The following is an 18,353-nucleotide window of genomic DNA, read 5'->3' on the forward strand; positions in this document are numbered from 1 at the left end:
TAATAAGTTTGCTTAATTGTCAGGTCAGGCATATTACAGACCCAGTCTGTCAGTCCTTTTATTACAGCTCTGTCTGTACTGGGGAATTTCAACCTCCTCACACTCTGTATGTGTAGACATGGAATGCGTCCATATGGTACGAGGACATATGCATGGACACATATATGAAGTGTCACTCAGAACAAGGAGATTAAATTAAAAAAGGAAATGCTGAAGTCAAATAGCTCTTAGCAGCTGTATACATTTCAGTCTGGAATAATCACCCAAAGAAAGCAATGAGATATTTACATTTAATTTATTGGAAACTGGGCTGGCGAAAGCACTGATTATAGGGGATAATCCAGCACTGCCTCATAAGGAAAACTGCCAGAGATCCTCAGATGTTCCCTCCATTTATATTTTTTAAGCGATCAGCCCATCATTTTGTTTTTGGCTCCATGCAGCTCCAATCATGCAGACAGTCTCCTGAGATTGTCCGTATGTCCTCCTGGGAAATCATTGAGTACATTCAACAAATTATTGAGTTCATCAAATGGATGCTTTGCCTTTAAAAAGCCCACAAAACAAAACAAAAGCTACCTTTTTCCTTCTTTGCCTTTGTGCCTTACCACATCTCCTTCTCTCCATTAATGAGCTCAGTTCTGAAACGATTTTATTTACAGGAAGGCTTTAAGGTGTTCTGAAATACAATTTGTAGGAAAGATGCCAAATACAAATTGTATTTTCTAGACCTGCCTGCATTTGTGATTTTACATGAGCACGCACACATATGTTCAATATCCAAACAGCAGGTGTTCCCTAAAGTTTTATTGCCATTAGTTAGAAATGACCACATTACTCAACAAAGCCAAAGCCAAGTCTTGTCAAAGGCAAGTCTTGCCAGAAAGTCTGATGATTTCCAGTATTAAACAGTCCTGCTTTGGGGTGCTGGCTCTGGCTCTTTCAGATATCTCCAAAACCTAACAGTGATCTACATTTACCCAAAAATACCACTTAACAATTCATCCTCTGTGTGGTGTCTCCACAGCTTTTCTCGGGAAGCAGAGAGTGCTGTCTTGAGTACGGTAGCAGCTGCCACTGGGGCCTCATAAAACACTGTGATCTTTGTGGTAACCCTTTTCCACAGCCAGACCCCTTGTCTTGCACTTTGGACATGAGCTGCTGATGCAGATTCCAGTCCAAATCTTTCCAGAAAATGATTAAATATAATTCAAAACAACATCTGTACTATCTCTCTGCTGAACTACACAGTGCTCAAAAAAATCCAGGTGAACAACTGTTTTTCTACCATTTTTTAGGACTGTAAAAGGACCTTAGCCACACAGACATTCCATGTAATGCACGGCTGATCTTTCTGCAAACCAGCACAGTAATCAACCCAAACATCTTCTCCTCCCCTCTTAATAATCACAGCTTGAAGCTGAATGTGCATCCTGGCTTTCTGCTGGATGTAAAGAGAACTGTGCCTCTCATCTTTCTTGAATTCTTCTTGGATCACAAGTTAATGGTTTGGGAAGACAGCATCAGAATTGCCTGAGACTCCAGGATGACTGGAGTGATTGCTGATCCACAAGATGGCAATTCTTCATGGTTCTGAACTGCCTGGGACAGGAGTGGGTTCTCATTGACACCTTACAAATCACTCCAGAGGGGGTAAGGTGCTCAGCCTCTTGCCAACCCAGAGAGAAACAACCGTGCTACTTATGGCAAGACAGCAAAGTCTCTGACCTGGCTTATGCTGGCAATCAGGTGAGATGATTGCAGCAATCCTGCCTGTGAGGCACATAATGCCATGAGAACTGCACAACCTGCCCTTGCTCTTACTGTACTCATGCACACGAAACTACTTCCTTCCAAGTGAAGAATTCATTGTAAGTCTCAAAATATTTTGTTTGGGCAGGGAGGAATCAGTATCAGACTGCAAACATTGGCAGAAGTATTTATAACTGCTTCAAAATCTTTTTCTGGCCAGGTCCTTTTTTTTGTTTAGTTTTCTTTTTTAAATCTGTGGGGGAAGACAGTAATACCCACTGGACCAACACATGATTGATTTCCCATAGAAACAGCAGTTAGAGTGCTCACTTTCAGCAGTGAAGCAGCACGCTAGTTTTTTCTTACTGTAATATTTTTTTTCATTTCATCCTCTTTTACATACTCATAGAAGTTTCCTATTCACTACTGAAACACCATATGGTGATAATATATGCTAACACAGGCACAGTGACACAGTCCACAAGTCTGCTATTGAGCAAAAGTTGACAACATAAGGCTGAGAGAATTCTAAGTGCTTCCAAGCCACAATAAGTACGTCACCTAATTGCATTTTACTGTGATGCAAAGAAGTCTGAGTCAAGGAAAGAACTTCCCTACAATGAAACTATAACAGCCTGGAGTAATTCACAGTTACTTGAAGAGCTAGAGCAAGGATCTATCAATTCATGGCTTTCAGATACAGGCTAGATGTGGGTTGGGGTTTTTTTTTAGCAGCTTTAATATACAGCAAGAGACAATGCATTTCAGCATCACAGTCATCTCTCAAAAGGCTCCAGACAGGAAGGCCAAAGGGAATCAATAAGAGAAAATATAGACACTGCTTCTCAAACCATTCACAGATGCCTCTGCCTCTTATTTTAATGAACTAGAACATCTTGGAACAATCCTGAGATATATTCAGCCTACAAATGCATCAGGTTTATTTACATACTGGTAGGAGACTCTGATGTAGAAACTACAGGGCCAGGTCTCATTTTCTGTGAAGTTCTAGGTCCTTACAGGTGACCCTATCTGAAATGAGGCTGTGAATACACCTAATCTACCTTTGGAATGGCCAGCAAGGGCTCCAGGGAGTGGTCCTCCCTTCTAGCAGGGCAGACCCTTGGAAAAACAGACCATGGATGGACAGGATGGACAACAGTGAGTGACAACACTATCCCAGAATGTCACTGATATCTGTCCAAAGCCCTGTTTTACAATGAGCTGCAAGGTCTCTCTGTGCCTCAGCTCTCCATCTGCAGAACAAAGGAACCAAACCTCTCCAACCCCAGGGAACAACAAGGATGAACACACAGAAAGTTGCAAGCACTCGCACAAAAAGGCAGCAGTAAGTAACAAGGACAAACTCACAAAGGCCATGCTTTAAATGCCAGGGCTTCTCAGTGTGTTTAAGCCTTCACCTTTCAAACTGTATTTAGAAACTACCACTGCAGAAGGCAGCTGCCCTCCTCTTCTAAAGAGAACAAATCCACAGGAACTCCCACCAACAGGATCTATACCTGCCCTGCAATGGTCTCTGGATAGATTCCAAGCAATCTGAAGGCACACCAAGGTAATGCCCTCCTTGCTGTGAGCATGATGCATGAACCACAGTCATCACTCCCGTTTTGGTGGAAATGGCCTGGGGAATACGCCCAGCAGAGTCCACAGTGGGAGCAAAGTCCCAAGTGATGTATTGCCATGCAGGTGTTTCTGCAAGTTGCTGTGCTGTTCCCTTGGCACTGAACTATTTCCTTTCCCTAGCAGGGAGGGAAACGCAGCTGGTTCCTCCTGTGCACAGAAGAGAAAACACAACACAAAAGGAATAGAAACCATAGAGAGCAGAGCAAAGGAAGCCTGATTTCCTATGGACTTGTGTCTTGCATCTTGAGCAGACTCTGACCCTTCCTGTTCTCATCTGTTACCTCTCCTGACTGCCCCCCCACTTCCCTTCTCCCCCTAGTATTAGCCTTGGCATTTGTCTGTGTGTGTTAGCCAAACAATCCATGTTCCAGGTCAGAGATCCTGGTTACAGCACAGTCTGGAAGAGCAAAAGTTCAAGTTGCCTGCAGGACACGCAGCAGGCTCGGCGTTCGCTGCGCATGTGTGCAGCGGGGCCACCCCACGGGCCAAGCAAGGACAGCCAGGGTGGCCCCGCTGCACACCCTGCAGCTCCCAAGACAGGGATCTCAGGGATCCCTCCTTCCCAGCCACAAAGATACCCCTCCCACAGACCCATTTAAAACTGGTCACAGAAACCAAACCGTATGTGGGAGCAGCCAACCACTGGACATCAATAGGTGCTGAGTAGGAAGAATGAAACAACTGTGCTTTCATTTCAAAATGCTCCAGTTATTTCCTTGGCAGGCATTGGGCAGAAAAGTGGCTGCCACACGTGGGGAAATCAACCCCACACCTGAAACCTCTTTAAATCTTTCTGACAGGGGGTGTTCTCACACACGCTCTGCCCACCCATTCCAATGGGGTATGAGATGAAGATAAATCCATGACAGGGTGCCCATGGTGTGGCCTCAGCTCCTCTGGTGACTCAGGCACAAACCAAGTCATCTGACCTCCCAGTGATAAGGCTCCTCCCCTGCCCATGAGACAGCCAGTGTACTTCCCCATCTCACAGGCTGCTGTCATGGTGGTGAATCTGATGCCACTGAAGCACTCGGATGCATCGACCCATGCAAGAACACGAGCAGAGGCTGCGTCCCAACAAAACACAGGTTCCTGCCCCAGAGGCAGCTGCTCTTTGCTGGCTGGACACACGGACAGCTCATGGAGTGCGCCGCAGCCCTTTGAGGAGAGTGCCAAACTACACCGAGTGCCAAAATGCAAGGATGGGGAAATGATGACAGGCTTCCTGAGATGATGGCTTACAGCAGCTCAGTCCCATTGTGGGGAAAAAGACAGAAAACAAAACATAACAATAGGTAGAAGGCCTTGAAAAGCTGTAGAGAATAAGAACCCTGCTCTCAACCACTCACAGCAAAACAATCACAAATGCAGAATGAGAAAAAGACCAAATTATGCAGTACTATTTGCTTTTTATCACTGTTCCCAAAGTAAATGTTTATCTTTATCCATATACAAATTTGAGATGCCTGCACAGATTTTAAAGTCCAATACATCCAACATTAGTCGTCATCTAAAGCTTTAGCCAAACACGTAGGCAGAAAACCAAAATGGATGCAGAAAAGAGAAAGGGAAAAATGGAAAACCTTGCTGATATTTCTTGAACTTGGTAATTTATCAGAATAAGAAACAGCGGGAGTAGTGCTGATTTATTTTCATTCTGACGATAGTACAAGAGAAAGAAATAATACCCTGCAAAGGTCACTCTTATCCTGTTCATCTGTGACAGGCTGATAATCCGGGATCTCAGAAAACTTTCTTTAAAAATCTTCACGGACATGCTCTTATCAAAAGGATTAAGGTTTAATACATACCAGCAGATGCAACCGATTCAGGCATCTGCTAATCAGAGCAGAGTCAGTTGCTGCACGCACTGGCTGGAGCTGATGACTGCAGGAAGGTTTCCCTTCTTATAGAGAAAGACCAAATCCAAACACTCATTAAATCATCTCTTGGCTATGCCTCCCAACCCACACGTTCATGGCTGAGCATCCCCGTCCTGCACACACTCCTGCCTGCAGACATGTCAGGGATGGCAGGACAGATGGGCTGCTCACAGCCAGCTCAGCCACAGTGGTCCTCCCAGAAAGCTCCAACCCAGGGACCACCTCAAATGCCACCCACGTGGGGTGGGAATGTCACTCTGCCCTTAGACACAGGAACCACAGCAGGAAGTGTTTCTGGATGTAGGGGCTTTGCACTTTGAGTGCAGGGAGGAACCTACAGAAATTGCTCCAGATGGGACACTTCCTTTCGTACTTTCAGTAATCCACCCGGATTTTCCAGACAGCACAAAGCTAGCATGCAGCAGCCAGAAGAAGGAGCACAGCTCTCAGAGGTGATTCCATCTTCAGAACAGCCCATGCAATTCCTGATGTCCATGACTATGGCAAAAGTGTGACAACCCACTGAGAACAGCCACAGACAGCACCCTGCAGTGAGTCTGCACAGCCCATCTGATGCTGCTACAAGGGCTGGAGCTCACCAGCCCAATGCCAGCTTGGGCACATCTCTGTGAGCCACTGTCATCCAAGTTAGCAAAACAGCAGCACTCACAGCCTTCAGGAAAAGCAGTATGTAGCACAAAAGCTCTGCAGTAGCTAGGATGGTCCAACTAAAAGGTCATCAACCCTTCAGGATGGACAGCGGATGCTTCTCAGTTTCAGCAGATGAGCCTACTTCCAATGAGACCCTTTGTCCTACAATAAAGAGATTCAAATGCCTACAAAGCCCAAAATGCACAGACCTCAAAGAACCAATACAAAGAGCCCTTTGCAACTGGGAAAGCACTGCATGGCTACCGTGCTGTGCTGCTGGACACAGGACTCTTTGGCAAAGCCATGCAGATGCCCAGCAGTTAGATGTGCTTAGACCAGCAGAATGAGGCCAGGAAACTTTTATTTACCTCAAATATCACATGTGAAGATGGCAGAAGTTAAGCCATCCATTTGAGCCCAAACTGAACATCTGAAAAAGCCATATCCCCCTGAGTCCTGTAACTGAGGAACCATAAAACTCTCTGTCACATAAATGCTACAGGAGGGAGGAATTCATTCTGAACCCACCAAATCAATCTCAATCTGCTTGTACACCTAAATTTTCTTTCTTAAAAGAAATAAATACATTCCCAACAGTAACTGGAGTTCTGTAACATACCCTGTGGACTGCCCTTCTAAAATCCTTTTGGTGCAAACCAACCCAAGCAGCCAGGCTCAGGCAAGTACCAGGAACAACGAAATCAACTCTGAGCCTGGACTAGCAAATTTGCACAGACTGCTTTGAGTTCAGATTCAGTGATCTGGTTTTCACAGAGCCCCACAGCCCAAACCAAGAGCAGTCATAAGATCTGTCTCAAAGCTGGGGGAATGTGCTTTCCCTTGCTGGGTTGGAAGCTTTAATCATGGTTGAAGACCCAGCTCTGCATAAACCAAGATAAAACACCTGAACTCTCAGCTGAGCATTCCTGACACAGCTATAAGTGGGGCACTGCAATTAGAAATTCATAGGAAAGAGACCTCCTAGGAGTCTTCAGCAACACTTCAACATTTTGCCTTGGTTTGCCATCATACAGCTGAAACTGTTCAATCCTGTCCCACCACTCTGCAAGAAAATATGTCCATTGCCTTTTTTCTGCTTTTACTATCCCTCAATGGTTATCAAAAGAAGTGACAGGATAACCACCAGCACTGTCAAACATTTAAATCCTTTTTAAGTTCCAGTAAATACAAGACATTATTCCCCAGTATGCTTGAAACTTAATGAAAATGTATCACTGATTTTTTTAAACTTAATTTTCTTTACATTTTTATTGTTCTGTAGCTCACATTGAGAATGAGCCTCTTTTTCTTCAAAACAGTCCTCACTTTGGCTTAAAGTGTTGGATAGTGACAGATGTCTAGTACTGGGGGCAATGACACAGAGGCAGAGACACAGGCATGAATCCCTAGAAATCTTGCCTAACTCTGCCTTCATGTTCCCCACCTGTTTGCACAACCACATCACCCAAAGGCCTTCAACCCAGACCAAGGTTCCACATTGCTACATGCCATACACATGGGGAGTAAGAGGCAAATCACATTGAAGATGTTGCCAAGCTACAAGGACAGAAGAGATTTTGAGAGGAAGGAGAGGGGAAACACTACATTCAAGGTCATTTAGCACAGCAGTGGTCGCTGGGAATGAAACAGGTCTCCAGAGTGCCAGCCCAGTTCCCTCTGGATCAAGCTGCCTCCAAGAGCTATGCACAAGCAGACTTCATCTTGGCCATGATGCATGGTCAAGCAAGATTTTTTTGCTATTTAAATACTTCACAAATATTGGCCACAGAGTATCTGCTTTTAGAAAAACGTTAAATACCATCAGACCAGGTACATCTTATTACCTGGTACACCTCCCACAAAGTGCTATTTTGCCAAACAGACATTCTGTTGGAAATTCAGGACAAAACTCAAGAGTTTCAGAAGGTAGGTGTCCAATTCCAGACAAAGCAATCATCATTCAATACATAATTCACAGCAGGGACAAAGAATCCTGAGCTTACATGTGCTGCTATTTCCAGTATTTCATTTTCACAGTCTCTGCTGGAAGCCCTTTCTCCAGAGTCACAAAGTTTTCTTGTTTTTTAGAAAATGCGAACATTTGTTTTATGGGCTGAAATTTGGCATGTTTGGTTTGGGATGGTTTTCTCTTTTTTTGTTAATGTCTTGCTGCACTGATCTCTTAGGGAAGGATTAAGCAGAACAGGTAAAAAATGAGGAAAATACCCTTTAATAGAGGAGTCAGATAAACACAGTATTCACTAGGCCTCTGCTTAGGGGGTTCGCACAATTTATGACTTGCCCCTACTCCCATCCACGGAAATTATGCATCTAATATCTTGTCTACTACTAATGCCTCCTTTTACTAATGAAAGATACAGTGGGTTCTCTGCCTCTGAACTTTCCAATGAGTTACTGCAATTTAGAAGGTGTGATAAGTACACAGAAGCACACTGCAACTACATAAGAGGCGCTCTGTACTCTACTCATCACACTAGTACTTCCAAACTGCACCAAACAAGAGGAAAAAATTAATTAGACTAATGCACTAAACTAATTTCATAGTGCATCTGCAGTTCTTCCAACAACACCTGAGGCAAGTTAAACCTCATATGCCACTACAGCCATGGCAGATCCTTTCTAAAACTTCAGTTCTAGGTGAATTCTTTAAATACAATCTCTCCTACACCACCTCACATGACAGAAAACATCCTTAGATGCTGCTCTGTTAAGGCTAAAGATGATGATTTAGTCTCGTAATTTCCTGTGCTTTTAGGTATGTGCAATTTTGAAAGAAAAAAACTTGCATTTAATCACTTCTGACTGCTTCTATGATTCAGTCAGAGAGACTTTTGCTTGCAAGACATGGATTCAGCCCAGATCACCTTTGCTTTCCTACTCAGTTGCCTAGAATTAGGCAGGACCATGAGGTACCAGGAGGGCACTGCTGACCAGAGGTGTCAAAACTCTCTCCCTGCCTTCTGTTAATGATGGTCAGTTTCAGCTCATGGCAGAGTCCTTGTCACCTGCCCAGCACACAAAAAATGTTACGAGAGCAACACCCAGGCAAGCAATGCAGGGATGGTGCAGAGATTCACACTCACCCACGTCCTCAACAGCAAGGGCTGAGGGACAATGTCTGGAGTTGATGCTGCCCCCCCCCTTTCTGAGAAACATTACATCCCTCTGTGTCAGGGGCACTCCTGGTGCAGTGTGTGTCTTTGCAATCTTGAACTCTAACCAAGGATCAAAAGAGCTTCCCTCTGTGTGAATTCATGCCAATGGGCAGCATATGCTAAATAAACTGCTTGTCATTACCCTGCTATCACTCCTGCTCCAGTGAGAGAGGACTATGTTACGATTTATCTTACGTTGCTTTAAAACTGTCCTGAAGATAATATGAAAAAGAAACGTAACAATAAAATTTCTCTTATTCCAGAACAGGAATATCCCCAAGGGCAAGGTATTCCTGTAAAATTATTATAATGCTTTAACCACGTAAGCACAACTGAAAACGTCTTCTCTGAAAACAAGTCGTAGCTCTTTTTTCCTATCTGCAGCCATTATCCTGATAAATTTGGGAAGGTCAGCTAAGGTGTAATCCAATAAATGTGCTGATGTTCTGAGTAAGTACCTTACAATTTGCAGCCTAATCTATTATCCTACTATAAGACCATCAAATGACTCACCAGTTTTAATACTTAGTACAGATCAAACAAAGGAAAATATCAAAGCTTTACGTTCTAGTTCCACCTTTCAAGGACTTGTCTGAGTACTCTTTAATTACAGCAGATGATACATCCAACTCTGGCATTTTCTTTCTCTAAAAGCTCTAGTTAGAAGCTGCTGTAGCAGTACTTTTCACAGGACATCATTATGTTAACCAAGAGATGCTGAGAGGTCAGATAGACTGAACAAATCAAGTTGGGATTTGATCCCAGAGATGGAATTCAGCTTCTTCTGCCCACCAGGTCACAAAGTGGGAGCCTCACCATCCAGGTGCTCCTGGGTGCAGGTGACAAGTCTGCAGAGCCCTCACCCAAGCTGTGGCAGAAAGCCATGGGAAGAAGCATGTGCATGAATGGGAATGAGCACATCATCTTGGAGGGCGATGAACTTTGTAAGTCAGATCAAGTCCCAAACTTGGACTATGACTTCAAATCCCCCAGAAACTCAAATACACCTGCAGAAGTTTGCATTTGGATACTGTGATTGGACACAGTGACTTTTAATATTTTTCTTTTAATGGTAAAGGTGTAAAATAAAAGTGAAAAAACACCCTATTCACAGAACCCCAAATCCCAAAGGAAGAAGCATCAGGAAACAGTCAGCAGCACTGTCAGCAAACTGTAGATGCTCTTTGAAATGGGTACAGAGGTTACATGTCCCCACAAAGACGTCAGAGCTGACTGTGGGCATTGCTGAGGAAAATGGGAGCACAAATCTCTTTCACCCAACTCTAGCAGCATTTTGAGTCTGTAAAGCATACCCCACTAACAGCATGCACTGATGTGTGTTTGGCCCATGCAAACAAACTGAACGTGGACTATTCACCACAGTGCCTCAGCAGAACTCATTTATCACAACAACAGAAACCCACTGGGAAATGGGCTGAATTGTATCTGGTTTACATTGTTGATCTTTTTGACTGACTAACCCAAATTAGACTTTTCAAGGACAAGCCTGTAAGTTTATGCAATTAACTGTGCACATGCCACTAAAATTAAAGCCGAGTTTATAGTGAGTCCCTGCAGAAAGGATGAAAACCCAGAGCCTCTGTGTGCAGGGGGACACTTTCAAAAAAGCACAAATCTGATTTTGCTCTGCTTTTGCTCCATTTGCAGACTTGAAGAAGAGAAAATCTAAAGAGATTCCAATCACTACTTTAGTTCTGCTCCAAAGGTATCACTTCTTATTTACTTAAAAGAAAGGGAGCAATGAAAACCACCAAATAAGACAAACCAAAGAGAAGGCTTGTACGGATAGTGAGTGTGCACCATCCCTTTGATACTTTTGACTTTTGGGGCTTTACTAAGAGAAATAGAGCATACATCCAGCTGTATACAGCCTACAGACCCAAACACATGTAAGAAATGAGACCAGTTATGAGACTAGGAAGAAAAGACAAGGCGCAAACATATCTAGGATGATTTTATGAGATCACAAGAATTGCCCTTTTAAAAGTGCCACTGGGGTGTCACCACTTCCTCCGATAAATAGATGACATCTCACCAGAACTTAAATAGCTCCACTCAAGCACTACCTAGATGAGTGACAAAAATTAGCCAAGTCACTGTCACCCCTGCAGTCCTCGTCTAGACACAGCAGAGAAGTGCGAATTCCAGTCTGCCTTGCTGGGCTACAGCCACCCTGACAGCTGAGCTCCGATCCAAGCCACTTCATGAGATGGGGATATCTGGATCCTTCTGGCAGAGCGACAGACAAAAGTTAACAGAACAGAAAAACAACAAGAAAATAAAAGCACAAAAGTCCTTGTGAACCGAGAAGGTTTTAATTCACGAGTTATTGTTGGTTGAAAGTTGAGGCAAATGAAATGCCATTTTTTGCAAAGTATTTTTCTAACAATCTCTGTGGCAATCTGACAATCGGGATCAGAGACCCTTTGCTCAGAGGTGCGGCAGCTTTTGAGCCAGTGCCCCCTCAGAGCAGCTGCGCCCTTCTCTCCATTGACAGCCACATCTGGATGCTATCAGGAGGAACTGGCTGGCCTTCTCACAACAAATACCAAGCACTTAGCAAATTGACTCCAGAAGTCGATGCTGGCCCCTTTCCCACTCTGTGTTTAGGCAACATGCAACTAACCTGTTGAGTCCGAGGTTTGTATGGAGAGCTGCTCTCTAGGTCGGCCAGGATGCTGGTCAGAGAGTCAATTTCTGCATCTAAACTGCACCGCCTCTCCTCAAGGGTCTTGCCACCAGGATTCACCTTAAAGAAGAAAGAAAAGTTCCAGTTATTCAAACCACTTGGCCTGGCACAGGGTTTCTTACTGTCCTCATGGAGCTGCATCCATGCCCAGCAATAACTCTTGGGTTGCAGGGACAAACATTCTGAAATCCTATAGCTCCCTCCAGAACTAACAGCAAGCTTCCACCTCACAGGAGTTTATGCTGCTTTGGGGCTTTTCTTCACGTATTTGCCACAAGGGTCCCATTGTGTAAAACTGACTTGGAGGATTAGCAATTCAGCAACCTGCTGCTAAGCTGAAGAGGCAGGACAATCCCCACACCGTAAGATGGAGAAGATGTGTTATAGAAGGATACTTGTCTGGAAGGACAAAGCTGGGGACAGGCCTGAAGCACCTGGATCCCAAGAGCATGTCTTCTGCCATGTTCCCATCTCAGGCAAAACACAAACAGAACAGAGATACAAACCACAGCAGACAGTGACTGGCCACGTGCACCTATTCTTATTTTAAATGAATTCTTGGTAGGTGTACCTGTCTGATTCAACACTTCTTCACAAATTTCATCTGGAAAATTAGCTCCTTCAAGGAGGAGTGAAAAAGTTCAATCCATTTCTAGCAGATTGAAGGTGAAGGGTGGTGATTTGCAACAAGCAGTCACAAAATAACATAAGTAAGGTCCTTGTGAAAAGGCTTTTATGCAGGAAAGCCCATGCCCAGAGCAAATGCCAACATGCAGCCAAGAACCCTAATTCAATACATTTTTCTTTCTTTTTGCTTTCAAAACAGCCCAGTCCCATTTGTACCCAGGGTGGTAGGGACACTCACTTGGAAGGGAAGATACATGAATTTTCACCACCACCGCCCACCTCAAAAAGTAAAACCCAGAACTCAGTACCATAGCAGAGCATGCAACCTTCAAACCACTGTTTAAGGGCAGCATTGCAATCCCTGTTAGAATAAGCATTTTTAAAGAGCACTCATTCACATGCTTTGTTTTTGATAAATCAACCTAGTCCAAAACCTCTAAGAAGGACTTTTGTGCTGTATAGCCCAACCCAACAGTGGGACCTCTCAACAGGACACAAAGTAGGTAAAGGCTAGGAAACATCCTCCTCAATGTTTTCAGTGCTTTGGGAACAAGGCAGCTCCACTAGGAATGGGAAATTTAAGAAAACCAGCTGAGGATCTGTGCCATGCTCAAAGTAGGTGCTAGGGGCTAGCCCCACTGAGCCAGGCAACCACCAGGGCATGCACAGAAACCAAAGTTCTTGAGTCAAGTGAACTATTACACTGAAAAGTCTTTTCTCAACCTGAGTTATTTGTCTCCTTTCATGTCTTACTTATCTGCAAATCCCCTGGACAAGACAGAGTCTCTCTTCAGACAACTGCAACTAGAGTTCAGCGCAGAAGAGCTTGACAATGTCAATAATAAAAATACTAAAGAATTACCCAACAACTCACCTAATTTCAACTGCAAAAACTGTTCAGACCATACTAGCACCTTCCCACAGACAATCTAGCTCTGTCTGCCTTCACTCTCACCAAGTTACTTCAATTTTCCAAACCAAAAATTCACCTTTTCCTTTGGCTCAGTGGCTGTTCCAGATAGTTTTCATTTAAATTTCATTTTAGGAGCAGTCAATCATTACCTGTTTTAAAGAACTCCCCAGTCATCAATCTGCCACATAAATGACAAGATGGTCAAAGAGAGGCTATGCAAAGTAGGCAGCCTCTGATCTGCCAAACTTATACGTGCTGGGGCATCCATTAGTACCTATTGATTATTAAATCTTACTGCATTACAATATATTTGGCTTGACTAATAAGAAAATGGAAGCTCCAGTGTGGCTTATGCAAGAACACACCATTTAAAAGGCTGAGAGTCAGGTTAGAAAATACTTACAAACTCAGCTCTTCTTGCCTATTTTTATTATAGAGCCAAAGTCTTTTCATCCAAACCATTGTTCAAAAAAATAAATATTTTTCACAGGAATTAGCCCAGATCACTACTCCTGGCTAACTGCAGGCACCTGGATTTTTAAATCTGCAGAAGTGTAACTTCTTTTCCACCTCATGGCTCTTGTTTGGTTTTTCTTCATCTTCCAGTTGCTGGCCTGTAACTGCCACAGGCTTCTCAGACAGAAAATCTATGATTGCTCCACTCCAGAGAATTTTGAAGCTAAGCAGCCAAAAGTCAGCCTGGAAAGGAGAGGGGAGATGCAGAGGGCATCCAAGGCCCCAACACGTGAGGTGATAAATCAAGCTAATGGCAGACCCAGGAATAACACTAGAGTCCGCACAACAGGACCTGCTTGGTACCCTCACCCTGGAGAGAAAGGATGGTGGCAGATGAGAAGAGCAGCCAATTTCATTTCTGCTTCTTAGCATTTCTGGGCCATATTATTCCCAGGTTCTCATTCCCCAGAACAATTATGCAATAGCTGACTAGCAAATGCTGCAGAACAAGTTATAAGGTTGTAAAAGTTAAATGTCCTTAGGAAACCTAGAAAAATAAAATAAAACAGCATAGAAGCATCTCTATTGATTCTGTGCTCTGATTTATTTATTCAATTAAAACATAATCAACATAGATTAAGAGCCCAACTCTAAAATGCAGGAACATAATGCAGTGCAACAGTGCCAACAAATGACACTACCGATGTATGCCAGGGCCTACAGGGGCAGAAATGGACTTTAAAGACATTTAAGAAATGGTAATCCTCACAAAGACAGGTTTCTGATTGCTTTTTCTTCCCCATCCCCACAAATCTTGAATTTTCTCTCTCCCTACAGTGCTCAACATTCAACCGAAGTATTTGCCACGTGGGCAAACCAGAGCATTTGCAACACCAACTTCAGCAAGAGAGGGTTAAGTTATTCCTCTTCCCATGCTCTTTGTCATGACGTTCCTATAAAAGTTTTATGATATTGTTCTGGAACAAAACCCGAGCGCCAGGTCCCAAGGCACAACAGGTTCGCACAGACGCGGCTCTGCTCCGAGGAGCCCGGGCTGGTTAAGCTCAGAGCCCCGCAGATACAAACACCGGAACCAGAGGGAACTGCTAATTCTATTTCTGTCTGGATTTATGGCATTGTTGCAGACATGTCGCTTTTGCACCCCCTCTTCCAGCCAGTAGAATATGGAAAAATGGGTTTAAAAAGAAAAAGGATGCTATCTTTGGCTCAGCCAACGTGAGTTCGACAAAAAGCAAACGTAAGCCAACCCAGTCCAACAAATTAGTCATGCCAGAGACTATCCACTCACGTGAACTTCTGCAACGCCTACACTCCTATCCCCTGGCTCAGTCTCTGCTCTGAGTCAAAAGAGAGAAAAACAGCAGAGAGCTTCACTGCTTGGCTTGTTTGTCTGCCCCTGAATTCCTGGCATGCAGCTCAGAGCAGCTCTGATGGTAATCCACTCCCGAGCCCCATCAACCCACTCTGCTCTGATAAAAATTTGCTTTACTTTTGCTAAGCCTAAAACCCAACAGCAGTCAGTGCCACAGGTCCCCCACACCCCTCCAAGGAACATTCATTATAGAACATGCAGTGCAGAGATCAACGCAGGGTCTCAAATTTTGCCTCACTGTCCTAAAAGGGTTGTAAGACTATTCACTGAGCTAAAAGACATGAAAAGCACAATGATTTCCCTAGATGTCACCTCTTCCTACAACCCTAGATCACCTACCCTTACCATATTTTGCAGCTTTCAGCAGAGGAACAAGAACATCTCTCGTTAATCAAGGCAGCTCCTTGCAGTGGGCTCACAGAGAAGAATCTGGCTCCCAGATGTCCTTCCTAACTCCTGCCCCAAATTCCTTTCCCTACCCAGGCCCAGCCATCTCTCTTTTATTCTGTTTTCCTCTCTCTCCATGCCCTGTTTTCGGCCCTGCAGGGTTGTGGCTCAGCCCAGGCATTAGCCCCTGAGATGAGAGATGCAATGTGGGCAGCCAGGTTGGCCTCTCAGCCAAATTGCTGGTGCCAGGTGGTGCTGCTGTGTCAGGGAAACATGGAGTGTGGCTTTGCAGCAGTGACCTGCTGACATGGGTGGCAGGCTACAAGTAACTGCAGAGCCCCAGTGTGTATTTTCTACCAACACAAGGCAGTGGCCAAACTCCTGAATACTTTGGGTATTTGACTTTGCTCACCATAGTGCAAATTTCCAGCATCAATATCCACCATCTCTTCATCCACTTCAAAAGTCTTGTCTAACAGGGGTCAAGCTCAGCACATTTGCATGTTTCCTGAGTGCTGTGGCCAGCTCATCCTCTGAACTGTGTCCCTTGAAGGTGAGCTGTCATTCGTGGGAAATGTAGTGCTGGTTTATCTGTGCAGACACCTCCAAGACAGCAGAGCTGCAGCTAAACACACAACCTTTCTTGTAGCATCAGCTCATTTCACATGCTGCGCTATCACAGGTCACTGATAACCTCCTAACTCACAAGTGAAAGACTGGAGATGAACACCATGGATATTAGGAAAGGTCACAGCTAATGACTCAAAATAAAGCTGAGGGCCCACAGTGCCTTCTGCTCCTGGTAGATTGGTTTCAGCCTGAGGTGCTTGGGAGCTCTCTTTGAGCTGTAACACATCAAAGCTTTTTGCATTTACACATCCAAGAACAGGGAAAAGCAGAAAAGCCTTCGGTGGCAAAGGAAGGACAAAGGTCACAAGAGGAACAAGCGGAATTTAGGCAAATCAGGAGTTGTGAGCAAGCAGAGAGTACATAAGGACTTCTGCCCTGAAAGACTTTACTTTCTTTTCCCCCAGTAAAAGTCAGTGAGCCACAGATGAGGTGGTAGAGATGATAAATTCAGCGCCCGCTGCCTGCTTCCACCAGGCTGCACCCATGGCAGCCACCCACCATGCTCTGCAGGCTGGGATAGGCACTTAGGTGGTGGGAAGAGCAAATATGCAGGAGTGAGCCTCTCCTTATACTCCATGGCCTTGGGCACTGGGCTTAGACAGAGTTGCAGACAGAGCAAGAAGGATGCAGTTCTTATTTCCTATTTTAGCTGGGGACAGGTGAGGGACAGAAAAGGTTTGATGTCAATAGTATCCACTGTACTGACAAGAAGAGACTGTGAGAAATGTTAACCAGGAAGAAGAAAGGAAGTGATTCAGTCTTGATACACTTCAGGCTAGGACTTGTGTTTAGTTTTTCCTTTTTTTTTCCTTTCTTTGCACATTCTCTAACAATATCACTGCCAGAGGCAAGGTTCTTTTCAGACACACACCCTTGCTACCTCATCTCTTATTCATTCTTCTTTCCAAGGTCACAAAAGCCATCTAAGGCCCCAAAAGGCATTGGAGTGGCAAAAAAAGATGCATACTGAAGGGCATCTATCAGGAATATGAAGCACCCTTAAGAGTTGCTGTGTCCATTCTCCCCTAAGCCTACAGACAAGTGCAAACATTTTCTTTCAAATTCCCTAATGTAAATTTAAACAGTCCCAAGAGGCTGTCCCCCCATGCAGGCACATGGAGACAAGAGCTGACTGCAGCACCCAGGGCAAGGGGGCCTGAGATCCTTGACTGATGCCTAATCTCCGTTCCAGGCACCAAGGAGGGCTGGAAAAGAAGTGGTGCCCTTTAAAAACAGAAAGATTGAGTCTTTTGAAACAAATCTGAAATGATGGAAGATTTCAGCAGATGTGACCACAGTGATTTCACCAGATGTGATTGTATCAAGGATCTAATAGAAAAGAACTTCCCTGCTGTTCCATCAGGCTGAAGCCAGGCCTGAAATATCCTTTTGAGTCTTTTGATGACATCAAGGATAAAAGCCAAAGGGAAGTAAGGTTTTGATTTATTTTTTCCCCTTGCTCTTTCATTTTTTCAGGCACAGAATAGTTTTACCTGGTTTGTGTTGCTGAATATTAGCAGGACCAAAGGAAAACACTTCACAAGTTTAAAGAAGGCACCATTTGGTGCCTCTCAGATGCCACTGTCATTTAACTGAGCAATGTTTCTTTGACTCCAGCCAGTTCTGAGGATTTCACTGTAAAGAGGAAGGTCAGGCCTACCTGGAATAGGGCTTGAACAGGGTGGGGGTGATCATCTACTAAACATGAGCCTATATGGTCCCAAAAAGGGCCAGTGAATGTGCCCAATATCTCGCCTTGGCAAAGTTCATACCAGCAGCTACGCCGCAACAAACTGCAGAAGGCACAGTGGGGTAAAGGAAGCTGTGCTCAGCCACACCTACAGCAATTAGTCTGGGGTAGCCACAGTCCCACATTCAGTTTCTCCAGTCATGGAAAACACAAATAGTACTGGGTATCCAGACTGAACTCATTTCTGAAGCAACAAGGTGTGGTAAAGAACGGCATGGGCTTTCAGCTGGGGCAAACAAACAAGCAGATGAAGGAAAGTTATTTGTTAAGCATTGCTAGGAAACACCTTGCAAAACCTTAACAACTGATTTAAAAACTCACCGTGGTCTAAGAAGCTTATGAAAAGGACAAAAAAGAAAAACATTTTTAAAAAGAAAAAAT

The 18,353-nt window shown here is 44.2% G+C and overlaps 1 protein-coding gene across 16 annotated transcripts in view; it reads right to left on the reverse strand.

The window, feature by feature from the left end:
• LPP (LIM domain containing preferred translocation partner in lipoma) overlaps positions 1-18,353 on the reverse strand; it is a 370,626-nt gene that overhangs the window by 153,984 nt on the left and 198,289 nt on the right. For all 16 annotated transcript variants that reach the window (XM_059855503.1, XM_059855515.1, XM_059855514.1 and 13 more), the window contains one exon: positions 11,754-11,876. In XM_059855503.1, the coding sequence (XP_059711486.1) occupies positions 11,754-11,876 (123 nt within the window). The remainder of the gene's footprint in view (positions 1-11,753; positions 11,877-18,353) is intronic.

The sequence above is a fragment of the Haemorhous mexicanus genome, chromosome 10 (genome assembly GCF_027477595.1).
Source record: "Haemorhous mexicanus isolate bHaeMex1 chromosome 10, bHaeMex1.pri, whole genome shotgun sequence".
In the NCBI taxonomy this organism is placed as follows: domain Eukaryota; kingdom Metazoa; phylum Chordata; class Aves; order Passeriformes; family Fringillidae; genus Haemorhous; species Haemorhous mexicanus.